The 15,947-nt window shown below is 43.1% G+C and overlaps 1 protein-coding gene across 1 annotated transcript in view; it reads right to left on the bottom strand.

Moving 5' to 3' along the window:
• Positions 1-15,947, bottom strand: part of LOC126469563 (uncharacterized) — a 635,094-nt gene that overhangs the window by 290,653 nt on the left and 328,494 nt on the right. The window contains exon 5 of the mRNA XM_050096682.1: positions 8,269-8,544. Coding sequence (XP_049952639.1) covers positions 8,269-8,544 — 276 coding nt within the window. The remainder of the gene's footprint in view (positions 1-8,268; positions 8,545-15,947) is intronic.

Here is a 15,947-nt window from a genome sequence, read left to right as displayed (position 1 = left end):
TACCCACATGGTAAACGCTTTTCGCCGACAGCACCGATAGCGCAACGGCCAAGGTAACTGGCTTGGACTTGGAGAACCCGGGTTCGAATTTCGAAGAAACCTAACGGATGTTGTTCTTTTCGTTTGTATTTTTTCATATCTCAGTTAATAGGGATAAGAGGGCTAATAAGGTGAGTATTATTATAATTCCTTATTGATTTACTTATCTTATTAACGCTCCTATCCCTATCAATTGAGCCGGCCGGAGTGGCCGAGCGGTTAAAGGCGCTACAGTATGGAACCGCATGACCGCTACGGTCGCAGGTTCGAATCCTGCCTCGGGCATGGATGTGTGTGATGTCCTTAGGTTAGTTAGGTTTAAGTAGTTCTAAGTTCTAGGGGACTTATGACCACAGCAGTTGAGTCCCATAGTGCTCAGAGCCATTTTGAACCTATCAATTGAGATATGGAAAAATTCAAACGAAAAGAATAACATCCGCTACTTTTCTTCGAGATTCGAACCCGGGTTTTCCGATTCCCAGGCAATTTCCTTGGCCATTACACCATCGGCGCTGTCGGCGAAAGGCGTCTACCGTGTGGGTTCAGAAGCGGCAGTTGTAAAAATTTCTTTCCCCGATTTCTGCAAATATTTTGCGTTTGCGGACCCCATACCTGATGATGAAAAATGCTCTATTTACAATTATCTATCGATCCCGCCACCTTTGAGTCGATTGCTCGTCATAACCTTTACGGGCGATTCTTCAAAATTGCGGGGGTATTGACCCAAAATATCTTAGATTCCTTCGTTTTAAGTTGTACACAAGCGACCTGCCAAATTTGAGCTGAGTCGGTTGGCCGTTTCTGAGGCCTTCCCCTTGTCAGTTAAGTAATTGAATTATGTTACACGCGTACCGCCTCTTCCCCCGCACAACTTCGGAAAAAAGTCTTATAAATTAGCGTTAGTATGAGAATAAAGGAACTCTTCCTTTTAAACATACGACTTTACATTAACACGAAAATAATAAGGAAGCAAACGAAATATGGACTGTGCAGCCAATGAGAGGATCTACTTTAAGACGCGGAACATGCTCGCCTGCCCCCACATCTCCCATTAACTTGATTCCAAACACCCCACTATATGCCTATCCTTCAAACAATGACCTGTTGCCACGTCTATAGCAGCACATCCAACCATCTCTCTAATCCCAAGCACTCCACATTCATTTCAAGGGTAATTTTAATTGTCTTTACCACCATATCGACTCATTCATCCCTTCCCGGATGGAATCACGCTTCTCTCTAAACAGAACCTAACTCTCCCAACACCCTCAAGTTGCCATATCCGGATGAAATCACAATTCGGGTTTACAGAAAGTATCGATCGGCATTGGTCTCATACTTAGCTCGCATTTATCTTCCACCTAGCGCAAAGTCCCAAGTGACTAAGAAAAAGTTCTAGTGATTACCTTGTATAAGATGGGTAAAAAAAAATGACCCGCAGCATTTCAAATCAATTTCATTAACGTCGGTTTTCTGAAGAACTCTACCGAATATTATAAATTCGAATTTAATACATGAAGACGGTCGACGAGGGCAAAGTAGGGTATGTAATACAACACCCTGCAGAAAATAATCAAGTCCTATATTCTATACCTAAGAAGGCAAAAGTGTACTACGCGGAAGCCATCGCAGTTACGGAAGCAGTAAAATACGGTCGATCTTGCACACGAAGCAGTATGGTGATGTTAACCGATTCCCTAAGTTTACTAAAGAGCCTTAAACAACAAAATGGAACAAAAATGTGTCGCCTATAATTATAGGAATTATTAAAGAAAGCGTTACAACTAGCAGGTGTGACTAGTAACATATCCGTTATTGATTCCAGGGCACAGTGGCATCTTTCATAATGAAAGACGTAGTATACCGCTTTGCGAAGAGAGCAATGAACTGAAGCTAAATCCTAAATTGCAGACTTCATTATCAAGAAATGCTGAACTTAATCAATGAAAACGTAAGAAACAACTAGCAGGCGCAGTGACATTAGAACTAGATATCAAAAGAAGTACAATATGGCCCGATGCAACCTAAAATTGCATTATCCCCGTGATTTACAGATTTGTACAGAAGCAGACGATATTTGACGATTATGCACTTACGTTTAAATCTGAGCAAATTACGTTTAAATCTGAGCAAATTACCAACCAACCTGTTCCGAATAGGATTGAAAGACTCTCCTTTAGGTGATTTAAGCAATGAAAAAGAAGACGTGAATCATCTGCTGTTCTCGTGTACCAGATACAAGACACAACAAAAATACATTATCAGCGCTTTGGTTAACCCAAAGATTCCTCTTCCAACATCGGCTGCAGTCATGGACTGTGCGGCTGGTCCCGGCGGAGGTTCGAGTCCTCCCTCGGGCATGGGTGTGTGTGTGTGTGTGTGTGTGTGTGTGTGTGTCCTTAGGATAATTTAGTTTAAGTAGTGTGTAAGCTTAGGGACCGATGACCTTAGCAGTTAGGTCCCATAAGATTTCACACACACAACATCAGCTGGGGTGTTTTTCTCAAACCAGGAGCGTGCATTAGTATTAAATGTGATGTTCAAAAATATGTGTGACCTAACTATCTAGCGACACCGTGTACATGAAGTGTGAACTTTTGTATGATGTCGTGTTTACTTTTTTTATTATTATCGTATACTCACTTTATGAGTAGTTTATAGCTGTGAATGTATCAGTCATTTATTCATACAATTTTTTTTTTCAAATAGCAATTCACGAATTGTATGGTACAGTAAACACTAAGAAAGATACTTTGCAAATGTGATGGGTAAATGTAATCACATGTCAGTTCTAGTATAATATATTTGTCTAATGAATACCCGTTTATCATCTGCATTTCTTCTTGGTGTAGCAATTTTAATGGCCAGTAAGGTAGAACCACGGACATGATCGTCATCAGAATGGAAGCACTTAATCATCACTGTTTCATCATATAAACCTCGGTGTATGTCTGTAAATTGTCTTCGTCAGTGGCTGAACAGCAGCAAGTAGGTCTCTTCCACCCCACCCCCAATTGGTGGACCATGAATGTATGCATATTATACATGTAAGCCTCGCCGCATTTTTCTGTCTGTATGAAAGGGCTGATCTCAGAATATGGTTTCTACTAACAGATAGACTGATTCACCAGGAAGATTTGTGTATATAATGTATTACCGGTACCGCCACGCCAGACAAGTCGTCCGGCCATGGATACTTAGTGAGCCGTGCGACATAAATAGATGTTATTTCAAAATAAGGGCTTTAATTTTTCGTAGTTGTTTGTGGATTCAGAACGAACGTCTTGCACAATGTTGAAGATTTTAACTTTCTAATAACTAAAAAGGGGCTAAGAAAGCATGTGTATGTACGTGTTGCCCAACATTTTAAGCAGAGGAATAGCATTCTTTTTCATTCACACAATTTGTTTTTCCCCTGCCAGCAAGGTCTCTCGACTAGAAAGTGATGCCATTATGAATCCAATCAGTATTTAGAATATGCTGCAGGGATCTGGCAGTTTATTTGAGAAATGTTACGACGCTCTTCCTTTCATCTGTAGTGTAATAACCCTAACTGACATTTGATCTTACTTGTAATATGACTGCTTGATATCAATTTACACCGACAATACGATTTACTGAATGCGCGTACGCTGTTAAATAGCGGCAGATAGTCTAGTCTTCAGTGTACACAGTTAAGAAATGCTTTTACCATCACGCCTGTTCGTAAACTCTGCAAGTTAGGAACATTTTCACGTCTGACAGCTATACCGTAACAGGTTTAACGTGAATAAATAAAATATTGGTGCAAGAATAGGGTGTTTGTTAAGATGATGTCATCCAAGATAAACTCAAGAAATACATGGATGAAATCAAACTTACTCTAAAAACAAAAGAAGTTGGAATCAGTCCGAGAACTGGTTTGTTGCAGCTCTCACCCAAGTCTATCTTGTGCAAGTCTCTTCATGCACACGTAACCACTGCACCCTACATCCACCTCAACCTGTTTGCTGAACCAAAACCTTGTTCTTCCTCTGCAGTTTTTACAACTTACACCTTCCCCCCACTATCACATTAACTATTCCTTGCCACAGCAGGATGCGACCTGTCAGGCGATGCCTTCTTTAACTCAAGATGTACCATAAAGATCTTTTCTCTCCGACTCGGTTCAGTACTTCTTCAGTGGTTATGAGATCACCTATTTTATCGTCAGCAGTCTTCTTTAGCAGAACATTAAAAAGCTGTTCTCGTCTCACTTCCATAAAAGGCTACATTCCTGACTAATACTTTCATAAAAGACTTCTTGACACTTAAATTTATGCTAGAAGTTACTACTCTTGGTCAAAAATGCTTTACTTGTAATTGGCGTTCTACATTTTATATCCATTTTACTCGTGACAACACTAGTGATAAATATCAGTACTCATCACTACTTTTAGTGTCTCATTTCCCTTAACATCGTTTTACTCAATTCGTCAACGGTGCATTACCTTTGTTTTCCCATCGTTGACGTTCACATTAAAAAATATTTTTGGGACACTATCCATTCCATTCAACAGATATTTCAAGTCCTTTACCATTTCTAACAACGTTATCAGCAAACTTAAAAAACGTTATTTCTTCTCCCTAAACCTAAATTCCCTTTCCAAATTTCTTCTTTATTACCTTTACTGCCTGCTCTATATACAGACTGAATCGTTTAGAGTATAGACAACATCGTTATGTCACTCTTTCTCATTGGGTTTATCTTACGTGAGAAACAATCTTTAGGAACTGTATATCAACTCCAGGATAACAAAAATCTTTTGGTATTATTTTGTTTCAGCAGTATCACTAGTCACAACAGATAACTTATTAAAAACAGTTTCGTACTAGGGAACCCCTGGAAACGTTTATAGGATGTGTTTATTCAGGAGGAGGACATGATGCCGAGAAAAGTGTACGATATAACATTGGTCAACAACCATTTTGCATCTCATGTTTGTTACAGTTCATATGGTTGTGAAATTGAATGTACTCTCGAAATGTGGTATTACTTAAAGCTTTAGAGATATTTAAAATTATGAATTTTTTCCCTTTTCAGCCCATTTATTTTATTTCTTTATATATTAAAAATATATGTAGTGTCACTATGAAGTTACGTTATTATTTTTTGTTACATATTGTCATATTTAAGAACAGTCGATAGGTGCCGAGAAAGTTTAATTTGTCAGATTCTTTACCACAACATTTAGAGGTAATGATATAAGTTTGAATTCAAAGATGAGTAGTGGCAATAAACTTCCTCCAGCACGTTTGGCTTATTCACTGAATATGAAGGATAGACATGAAAGCATTGTCTTACTACTGGAGGCCATCAAATACATAGAACATGATTTGATGATCTGCTGTGGTTTAAATATTGCTGCGTAACTTATAGGATTACATGTTAGTTTCATAAAATACTGTTTTCTGTGATTTTGGGGCAGCCGAGACATAAAAAACCACTAAATCGTTAGGGAATGGCCTAATTAGACAAATGTATTGAAGGAAAGGAAAATGATACGAACAAACCATTGGCTGTGTTACATTAAGTCATACTGCCCCATTCTACATTAACGTAGACCGTATTAAGTATTTTTGCAAAGCCTCTTGATTAACAGGATCGCTTTTCAATTCTTTTAAGCAAGCTTTTCCCAGTGTCAGTGAGATCAAGTTGAAACAAAATATATTTTTTGGGCCACCGATAAGAAAATTGTTCATGGATGAGAGCTTTGAAGTTAAACTAACGAATGTCGGGTTACATGCTCGGACTTTTTTCAAAGCCACTGCTCAACGCTTTTCGGCCAAACGAAGATAAGAGACTTATTCTCTCGTAGTGATGGAACTGTTGGAGAACTGGAGTGTAAAATATCATTAAAATACACTTCTTACATTCGCACCTTACTTGTTTCCGTACATTGTGGGTGCTGTTAGTGATAAACATGGTGAACGCTCTCTCCAAGACATTCTCACCGTTGAAAATCGCTATCAGGGATGCTATAATCCTTCAGTGATGAGCGATTTCTGTTGATTTTTGTACAGAGCGATTCATGAGACATCTTAGGAAAAGAAGCATCATAATCACATTTCTCCAAGTAAAATGGTTCAAATGGCTCTGAGCACTATGGGACTTAACTTCTGATGTCATCAGTCCCCTAGAACTTAGAACTACTTAAACCTAACTAACCTAAGGACAGCACACACATCCATACCCGAGGCAGGATTCGAACCTGCGACCGTAGCGGTCCCGCGGTTCCAGACTGTAGCGCCTAGAACCGCTCGGCCACCCCGGCCGGCTCTCCAAGTAAATGAACATAAAACTTTTAATATAGACTACCAACATTTCTAATTACGATGACTGTTTCGATAGTATTTGCTACATTATCTGTAATATGATGATTGTTTTGACGTTCCATGTAAGTGTGTAAGTGTTCCTGGTGGTCTAGCAGTTGGAGCGCTAGACACCGGTCCTGGAGGTCCCGGGTTCGGTCCCGGATAGGAGCCGGTATTATTCCCGTTCCAATCTCTTCAGGACCGCAGCAGGTCCGCTCAGCCTGCTATCAGACTGAGCACCAGCGATCTTTCCTGGGGATAAAAGGCTGCCAGGGCGCTGGGCTCGCGACCTCCCCCTTCTAGTGACGCAGCGAACCAAAGTCCGCAGTCTATCAGCAGTAACGCTGGAGCCAGTTTAAGGATTGAGCGTTACAGACTTTGCCTTTATGTAAGTTTGTAATATTATTTGGTTTATTATTTTATCCATGTCGGATCCTCTTTAAGACAGTGGCCGTTAAACGTTGTTGTTGATGAACGCCATTACCAGTTTGGGCTATCATGCCCATCTTCAGCCAGCCGGGGTGGCCGAGCGGTTCTAGGCGCTACAGATTAGAACCACGGGACCGCTACGGTCGCAGGTTCGAATCCTGCCTCGGGCATGGATGTTTGTGATGTCCTTAGGTTAGTTAGGTTTAAGTAGTTCTAAGTTCTAGGGGACTGATGACCTTAGAAGTTAAGTCCCATAGTGCTCAGAGCCATTTGAACCATTTGAACCTATCTTCAGATACCTAACTGAAGCAGTTATGTTCGTCGGCAGCCTACTGTCCATTCTCGTACTTATAAGAATATTAGAATATTTAGCGTTAATAAAATGTATTCGCAAATTGTGAATACGATTATACACCAGCTTTACGAATAATTAGTGACAAATGAAAATTTGTGCCGGAACTGGACTCGAATCCGAATTTCCTGCTTAACGGGAGAGGTCGCCTTAACCTGTATTTCATACAAAACAAGGTACAACGACGAGAATAACCATGTCCCTCCGCGTGTGGCAGTCAATGGAACATGTACGAGCATGAGACGTAGACACTGTGACGTATGGGAGTTTGGGTCGGTCCAAGAGGTACGCCTGGATACCCGAAGTGGTTAAGCCAATTGCTAGCATTAATCAGAGTTCGAATACGAGTCCGCCAAGATTTCCATTTATTATTGCTCTTTTGTACAATTGGCGTATAATCTGCGAATACATTTCGTTAATTTAACCCGGCTGTAGATATTCATGTATGTCTGAAAGACGTTACATTAGACTATACAGACAATGAAAAATACAGACTTTGTTAACCAGTATTTAGCGTTACTTTGTATGTAGTGTAGATAGTATAAACATGTCAATGCCTGAATTTGAACAAATTTAAGTGTATATCACTTTTTTGCTTCATATTTTATCAAATCAGGCAGATTAGCATGATTTTTGGTATGCACACAAAATATAAAGTGGCGCTAAATATTCTACCGTTCTTACGCACTACAGGAGCGGAGGGCATACTGCTGACGACTATACCCTTGTAATTAAAGAATTTTGCTGTCTCAAGACCGAAATCAGAGCTATAATTCGGCAAACGTGTCAAAATAAAACTTTTTAAAAGTTTTTGTGTTGGTTGCATCCTTCACAAACAATACTTCGGTTTTATTCATGTTAACCATACGTTGGAAACAAAATCGATACGATTATTTTTATTAGTGTGTATCTCATAAATTTGAAATAATAGAGAAAATGTGGATGCACTTCCGGATCCAGCGTCCAGACATTGGATAAATCCATCCACAGACGCAGAAAAAGTTTCAATCCGGTGAGCAGTGTTATTGGTGTAATGGAATGGTGTAGGCCGCTGCTGCAGACGAGGCGGAAATGCGCTACGCTGCGAGAGGAGAAGAAAGGCGGGGGAGGCGTACCCCTGGTGAGCGTCATTGTGCGCGAGCCCTCGAGGGGCGTGAAGAGCCCGTTGCACGTGGCGTCGCCCGACTGCGCCACGCGGTAGTCGACGCCCTCGTCGTGGTGGCCCGCGTCGGCGGCCAGGTCGGCGCCCGGCGTGCCCGCGGCGCTCGTCTTCTCGTACACGAAGCAGCGGTAGCGCTCCTCGTTGGAGCTCGCGTGGCTGTGGTGCACCTTGCCCACCAGGTAGCGCGACGAGCCCTCCTTCCACGTCGCCAGGCACTGCAGCTCCTCCACTGTGGGAACACGTACAGACTCGTTAACGCAGTTTCCTGAGACAGTATCACAGACTTACCAAAATAACTAGACTGCTCACTGGCGCTAGCGTAGTGTTTGCATATTGAAGCTGCCATTTGCAGGACAGCGCTGAGTTTGCTCTAAGTAAATAATGTCAGATATCTGATAAAAATTTGCACACACAACGAATCAGTAGATGCGAACAACGGTCATAATGATTCGGTATCCCTGTTAGAAACAAGTGTGAAAAAGAAATGGCTGCTGTAACTAGGCTGTTTAGTTTTTATGTTGGTAACGCCACATAGTGCTCTGTATGAAAATCGCTTACTGCGCTGTGTGCAGTCTGTGGCTGGTTGGACTCATTGTTGGAATGTTCGCTTGTGTAGTATTGGGCAGTTGGATGTGAACAGCGCGTAGCATTGGGCAGTTGGAGGTGAGCCGCCAGCAGTGGTGGATGTGGCGAAAGAGATGTCAGAGTTTTGAGCGGACGATCTGGACGTGTGTCCGTCAGAAAAAGGAAATTTGTTTAATTGTATGTCACAAAATTATTTATACATTATGACTTTTGAACGCATTTAAGGTATATACATTGTTTGTTCTCTATCAAAATCTTTCATTTGCTAACTATGCCTATCAGTAGTTAGTGCCTTCAGTAGTTAGAATCTTTTATTTAGCTGGCCGTATTGGCGCTCGCTGTATTGCAGTAGCCCGAGTAACGAAGATTTTTGTGAGGTAAGTGATTCATGAAAGGTATGGGTTATTGTTAGTAAGTGCCATTCTTTTGTAGGGATTATTGAAAGTCAGATTGCGTTGCGCTAAAATATTGTGTGTCAGTTTAGTGATGATCAGAATAAGTAAAGAGAAAACTATGTGAGTACGTTCAGTTTCACTTAGCTGTTTCTGTATCAAATAACGAAAGAGTTTTTCCAGCACAGTCCTTCTTAATTTTTCGAAGGGGACGTATCACTACTTCAAGTTATGTTCGAGATTAGAATTATTCAAGGTCTTGCTAGATGAAGGATAAATACGAGGATTGGAACTTTAATTGTGACAACTATTTATTTACAGCTCGTACAAAATAGACACGTGTTTCAAAGTTTTACTGACCTTCAAAGTAGTCATCAGCATTGTGTATAACCCGTTGCCAGCGATGTGGAAGTCGTAGGATACTCTTAGTAGTGCCAGTTGTGTTGACAGTTCGAGCGGCGCGGTCTTTCGCCGGACAAATTTGTAGCATTTCTGAAGCGAATGCCGTGAAGTGTTTCCTTCAGTTTATAAATCGAGTTGAACTCACGAGGGCATACGTCAGGGGATTGGAGTAGGTGGTATAGCACTTAGCAGCGCCATCAGTCAAAGAAATCAGTAACAGCTTGCACTGTAAGTTCTTGAACATCGTCCTTCAAAATGACGGTCAGGTTCTGCAGAAGGTGTCATCACTTCTGTCTCTATGCTGTTCATTTTTGGAACACAACCTACGACCACCTTAGAGACAGATGTGATGATACTTTCAGCAGGACCTGGCCATCATTTAGCAGGACAATGCTCAAGCACGTAACAGTGCTTGTTACTGATTTGTACCACCTACTGCACTCCCCTGATTTAAGCCCTCGTGAGTGGAACTCAGTTTCTAAACTGAAGGAAACACTTAACGGCATTCGCTTCACAACTGCTACAAATTCGTTGTGCAATAAACCCCGCCGCTCGAACTGTCAACACAACTGGCAGTGCTAGGAGTATCCTACGACTTCCACATCGCTGGCAATGCTGGTGACTACTTTGAAAGTAAGTAAAACTTTGAAACACGCATCTATTTTGTATGAGCTGTAAATAAATAGTTGCCACTATTAAAGTTCCAACCCTTGCATAATAAATTGTAGAAAGCAAGGTAGATGAACTTGCACCATACAAAAATAAATTGAAGACTGATAAATAAGTGCGAAAGACAGTCGCAAAGCATGTGGCAGGAAATATTAACCAAGAACCGAAAGTTAAAATCCTATTGTATGATAAAATAATTTCACTACCTCCTGCTTCGTAAGTTTCATGCAACTATTTTGAGTCGATAACATGTCGCAGTTTTGCTCCTACTTGTAAGAAACGATACAGATCTAATACAGGGAACTAGGGAACTACATTCATTTAAAACAGACTTGATTATTTAGTAGGAATTGTGGAGAGCACATTCTTTCATTTTTTTCTTCAGTTTCCTTTCGCGGTCTCCCATACCCTTCAGATAACTAGGCCAGCCATGTTCACTCCCTACAAATGGCGGCTTCAGTTCGAGAACGTGTCTCTGACTTGTCGGCTACGGCATTGTAGGAGCTTGGACAGTACTGGGTTGTATCAGTATCAGTACTTAAAAGTGTATCGATACAGCGTTAGTTTCTGAACAACTCCATCAATAATCGATAGCGACAATATCGCAAGATATCGGTTGCAGGCGTGGAACTAAACGGCGGTTGAAAGGGGGGTGGGACGTGTATCATTGGGACCATCCCCAAATGGTTCAAATGGCTCTGAGCACTATGGGACTTAACATCTATGGTCATCAGTCCCCTAGAACTTAGAACTACTTAAACCTAACTAACCTAAGGACAGCACACAACACCCAGCCATCACGAGGCAGAGAAAATCCCTGACCCCGCCGGGAATCGAACCCGGGAACCAGGGCGTGGGAAGCGAGAACGCTACCGCACGACCACGAGATGCGGGCTGGACCATCCCCCCAAAAGGATTTAATACATGCGTTTATATTTTTACATGTATTAATTTGCGTATTTCTCAACAAATATTCAAAGAAGTACCATGAAAACTAAAAGTCTCGAAACTGGTAATGACTGCCCAGCTTGATTGAGGGGCCACCACAAATGGATGGGCTTTGGGATCTGACCTGCCAGATAAAGGCGCACATTTAAAGGCTGACAATACCTGATGCCAACAACAAATCCAACGTGCTTCTTGGGTCCAACTGTACAACCGTGAACTACAAGTAGCTTCGTAAAGCAAGACAGAAAGGGAAAGACTCTCCACTATGAAAAAAAGAAGAGTAAGAATGACTTTCCTAAATGCAGGCAGAAACGACTCTAAGTAACAGCATTTCCTTCATCTACACACTCGCTTAGCCATAGTCTGCAGTTCTGGGTTCACTATAACAGTGCTTAGTGAAATACTAATAATGGTTACAGTACACTTATATTTTATGTCTTGTAAATTATACCACTGTCAAAGTTGTGACAGTTTGTTGCTAATATAGTTCTTTAATCAATTACGTGACACGTGTAAAATTTAATTTTTCAAGCGAATGCTTTCCAACCTATATATTTCTCTGAGATGTATGTTTTTGAAATTTCCATATGTCTGTCTGAAAAAGTTTGTCGACATCCCTCCACGTGTGAACGTGTTGTTCAGCTCGGGAAAAATGAAAGGAAGGTAGTATATTATCCACAACAGATTATGTATACATTGCTTGTGACACATATCAGCTTTCTGGGGTAAGTTTCAAAGCGAGTACTAGAAAGTACCGTGTTCCTACGTACAGAGATTGCTTAATTTGATGACGTCGCTGGTGTTTCGAAGCCGGCCGAAGTGGCCGTGCGGTTAAAGGCGCTGCAGTCTGGAACCGCAAGACCGCTACGGTCGCAGGTTCGAATCCTGCCTCGGGCATGGATGTTTGTGATGTCCTTAGGTTAGTTAGGATTAACTAGTTCTAAGTTCTAGGGGACTAATGTCCTCAGCAGTTGAGTCCCATAGTGCTCAGAGCCATTTGAACCATTTGGTGTTTCGAAACATCAACAACGGAGGACACTGCATCCGATGTGGTCGAATCTTCTTCCTAACATTGAATACTACCTCTTGACCCACAAACCGTCGTCTCTAACGACCTTGTTGTCGAAGGAACGTTAAACCGTAACACTCTTTCTTACTTTTTCTTCCGTAAAGAGAACTGGGCAAACTACTGTTTCTTGGCTCTTCGACTGGCATAGAGGACACGGCACATCTGTGTCCCACTATTTGCCTCCGTATACTCGTGGCGGTGCGCGATCAGTAACATGAAAAGTTGAGTGCCACAAAGTACGCCCTATTCATGGTGTTACCGTTCCTTTCATTAACGTTTGTACTCTTTGTGTAATGATTCCGTCCCATAGTGCTCAGAGCCATTTGAACCATTTGTAATGATTCCGTTTCTAGTTCGACTGTCACTTTTGTTTGGAAATGCCTAGTGTCACACTTCATTTTACCGTAATACACTCCTGGAAATGGAAAAAAGAACACATTGACACCGGTGTGTCAGACCCACCATACTTGCTCCGGACACTGCGAGAGGGCTGTACAAGCAATGATCACACGCACGGCACAGCGGACGCACCAGCAACCGCGGTGTTCGCCGTCGAATGGTGCTAGCTGCGCAGCATTTGTGCACCGCCGCCGTCAGTGTCAGCCAGTTTGCCGTGGCATACGGAGCTCCATCGCAGTCTTTAACACTGGTAGCATGCCGCGACAGCGTGGACGTGAACCGTATGTGCAGTTGACGGACTTTGAGCGAGGGCGTATAGTGGGCATGCGGGAGGCCGGGTGGACGTACCGCCGAATAGCTCAACACGTGGGGCGTGAGGTCTCCACAGTACATCGATGTTGTCGCCAGTGGTCGGCGGAAGGTGCACGTGCCCGTCGACCTGGGACCGGTCCGCAGCGACTCACGGATGCACGCCAAGACCGTAGGATCCTACGCAGTGCCGTAGGGGACCGCACCGCCACTTCCCAGCAAATTAGGGACACTGTTGCTCCTGGGGTATCGGCGAGGACCATTCGCAACCGTCTCCATGAAGCTGGGCTACGGTCCCGCACACCGTTAGGCCGTCTTCCGCTCACGCCCCAACATCGTGCAGCCCGCCTCCAGTGGTGTCGCGACAGGCGTGAATGGAGGGACGAATGGAGACGTGTCGTCTTCAGCGATGAGAGTCGCTTCTGCCTTGGTGCCAATGATGGTCGTATGCGTGTTTGGCGCCGTGCAGGTGAGCGCCACAATCAGGACTGCATACGACCGAGGCACACAGGGCCAACACCCGGCATCATGGTGTGGGGAGCGATCTCCTACACTGGCCGTACACCACTGGTGATCGTCGAGGGGACACTGAATAGTGCACGGTACATCCAAACCGTCATCGAACCCATCGTTCTACCATTCCTAGACCGGCAAGGGAACTTGCTGTTCCAACAGGACAATGCACGTCCGCATGTATCCCGTGCCACCCAACGTGCTCTAGAAGGTGTAAGTCAACTACCCTGGCCAGCAAGTTCTCCGGATCTGTCCCCCATTGAGCATGTTTGGGACTGGATTAAGCGTCGTCTCACGCGGTCTGCACGTCCAGCACGAACGCTGGTCCAACTGAGGCCCCAGGTGGAAATGGCATGGCAAGCCGTTCCACAGGACTACATCCAGCATCTCTACGATTGTCTCCATGGGAGAATAGCAGCCTGCATTGCTGCGAAAGGTGGATATACACTGTACTAGTGCCGACATTGTGCATGCTCTGTTGCCTGTGTCTATGTGCCTGTGGTTCTGTCAGTGTGATCATGTGATGTATCTGACCCCAGGAATGTGTCAATAAAGTTTCCCCTTCCTGGGACAATGAATTCACGGTGTTCTTATTTCAATTTCCAGGAGTGTATATAGAGGACGATAAGATGTAACAGAGAGCCTCATCGGCCTAAGTGTGGCTGACAAAAAAATCGTCATCATCAGCAGCAGCATTGTCGTAGTCGTCGTCATCATTGTGCATCAGCAATATTAGTTATCTTCCGCCCTGCGACAGCGCGAATTGTTTAATCCATCAACCCTTCCTTCTTTAGGATCCGTATCGGAAGTCTTACATGGCATAATATTCTGGTGCCATTCAGATCGTTGCAATTTACTATTCATACTATCCCTAAATGTTAGGTCGCTATGGGAAGGAAAGAATCTCAACCCGTGAGGTGTCTGTTCTGGCCTTAATATTTGGTGAAGTGTCCAGAATTTATTCCCATATACAGGGTGAACCAGAACTCCGACAAAATTTCGGAGGTTTTTCAGAAATTTTTCTGAGTATTTTTGTGTAAAAGACCTCTGGCCTTCACTATCTCGTTACAGAATAATAACTGTCCAGCATTTACTCCCATATGTAGGGTGAACCAGAAGTCCACCGACAAAATTTCGGAAGTTGTTCAGGAATATTTTCTGAGTATTTTGGTGTACGAGACCTCTGGTCTTCGCTGGCTCGTTACACAATAATAATGTAATTATGATTTATTCGTCTATGTTACCAGAATTACCTGTGTTTCTGTGAAAATACATTCCCTAGTTTTGAATAACGTGTACTACGCGATCACCAAGACGTAGTAATGAAGGATCCGGTTATTCGTGGGCGTTTATTTACAGATAGAAAACTACTGTGATACGGTTGGTTGAAATGGCTCTGAGCGATATGGGACTTAACTTCTGAGGTCATCAGTCCCCTAGAATTTCAAACTACTTAAACCTGACTAACCTACGGACATCACACACATCCATGCCCGAGGCAGAATTCGAACCTGCGACCGTAGTGGTCGCGCGGTTCCAGACTGTAGCGCCTAGAACCGCTCGGCCACCCCGGCCAGCTGATGAGGTTGGTGCCCCTGCGGGAACAGCTGAGCATAGCACCGTCGAGCTTTTTTCCCACTGAATTCAGTGAATCTATAGATGAGACGCATATCTGCCGATTCTCCATCAGTAAACCAGTACATGTTGCTGTGTATTACTTTAACGTACAACTAAAACAGCCTTAAAAAATAAAAAAAAAACGATACAAGACCGACCAGTACTGAAAAGCACGATTGAGGCCTACGACTAAGTAGGCGTTATTGTTGTCAACAGCAAGTTCCGTGAGTGAATGGAGCAAGTTTGTTTCGAAACGAGACTCATAGCGCTTGCAGTCAGCATCTATACCGTTGTGCACTATTTTCACTACAATACAGGTCAGAGGTGTACAGGTCAGAGGTGTACAGATCAGAGGTGTACAGTCTGCCTGCCCCACCTCTGCCGAAACCGTTGAAGCAGCTCAACCTGCTGAAACGGAGACGCAAGAGTACATGTATACGGAAGCACAGTGGTTAAGGTGGCCAACTTGGGTTTCCGCTAGTCTGGCAAGCTTCACGGGACCCTTTCAATGTGCTGCACTTGGCAACAGGTTGTGCTAACAATCCAACGTGAGTAGCCAGGTATACGTTTGCGTAGGAATTTGCACTGCAGCTCATTCATAATTACGGCGGGAGCATCAAAATGAACAAACCAAACTTAAAGGAGATTGCGAAGAATTTAAGAACTGAGGAAGATATACCAGTCACGAAACAGAGCTGGGGAAAAGTTGTTATTTGTTTACGAGGCAGC

The sequence above is a fragment of the Schistocerca serialis genome, chromosome 3 (assembly GCF_023864345.2).
Source record: "Schistocerca serialis cubense isolate TAMUIC-IGC-003099 chromosome 3, iqSchSeri2.2, whole genome shotgun sequence".
Classification (NCBI taxonomy): Eukaryota; Metazoa; Arthropoda; class Insecta; order Orthoptera; family Acrididae; genus Schistocerca; species Schistocerca serialis.
Note: the sequence above shows the minus strand (reverse complement) of the source record. Positions and strands in the feature narration are given on the sequence as shown.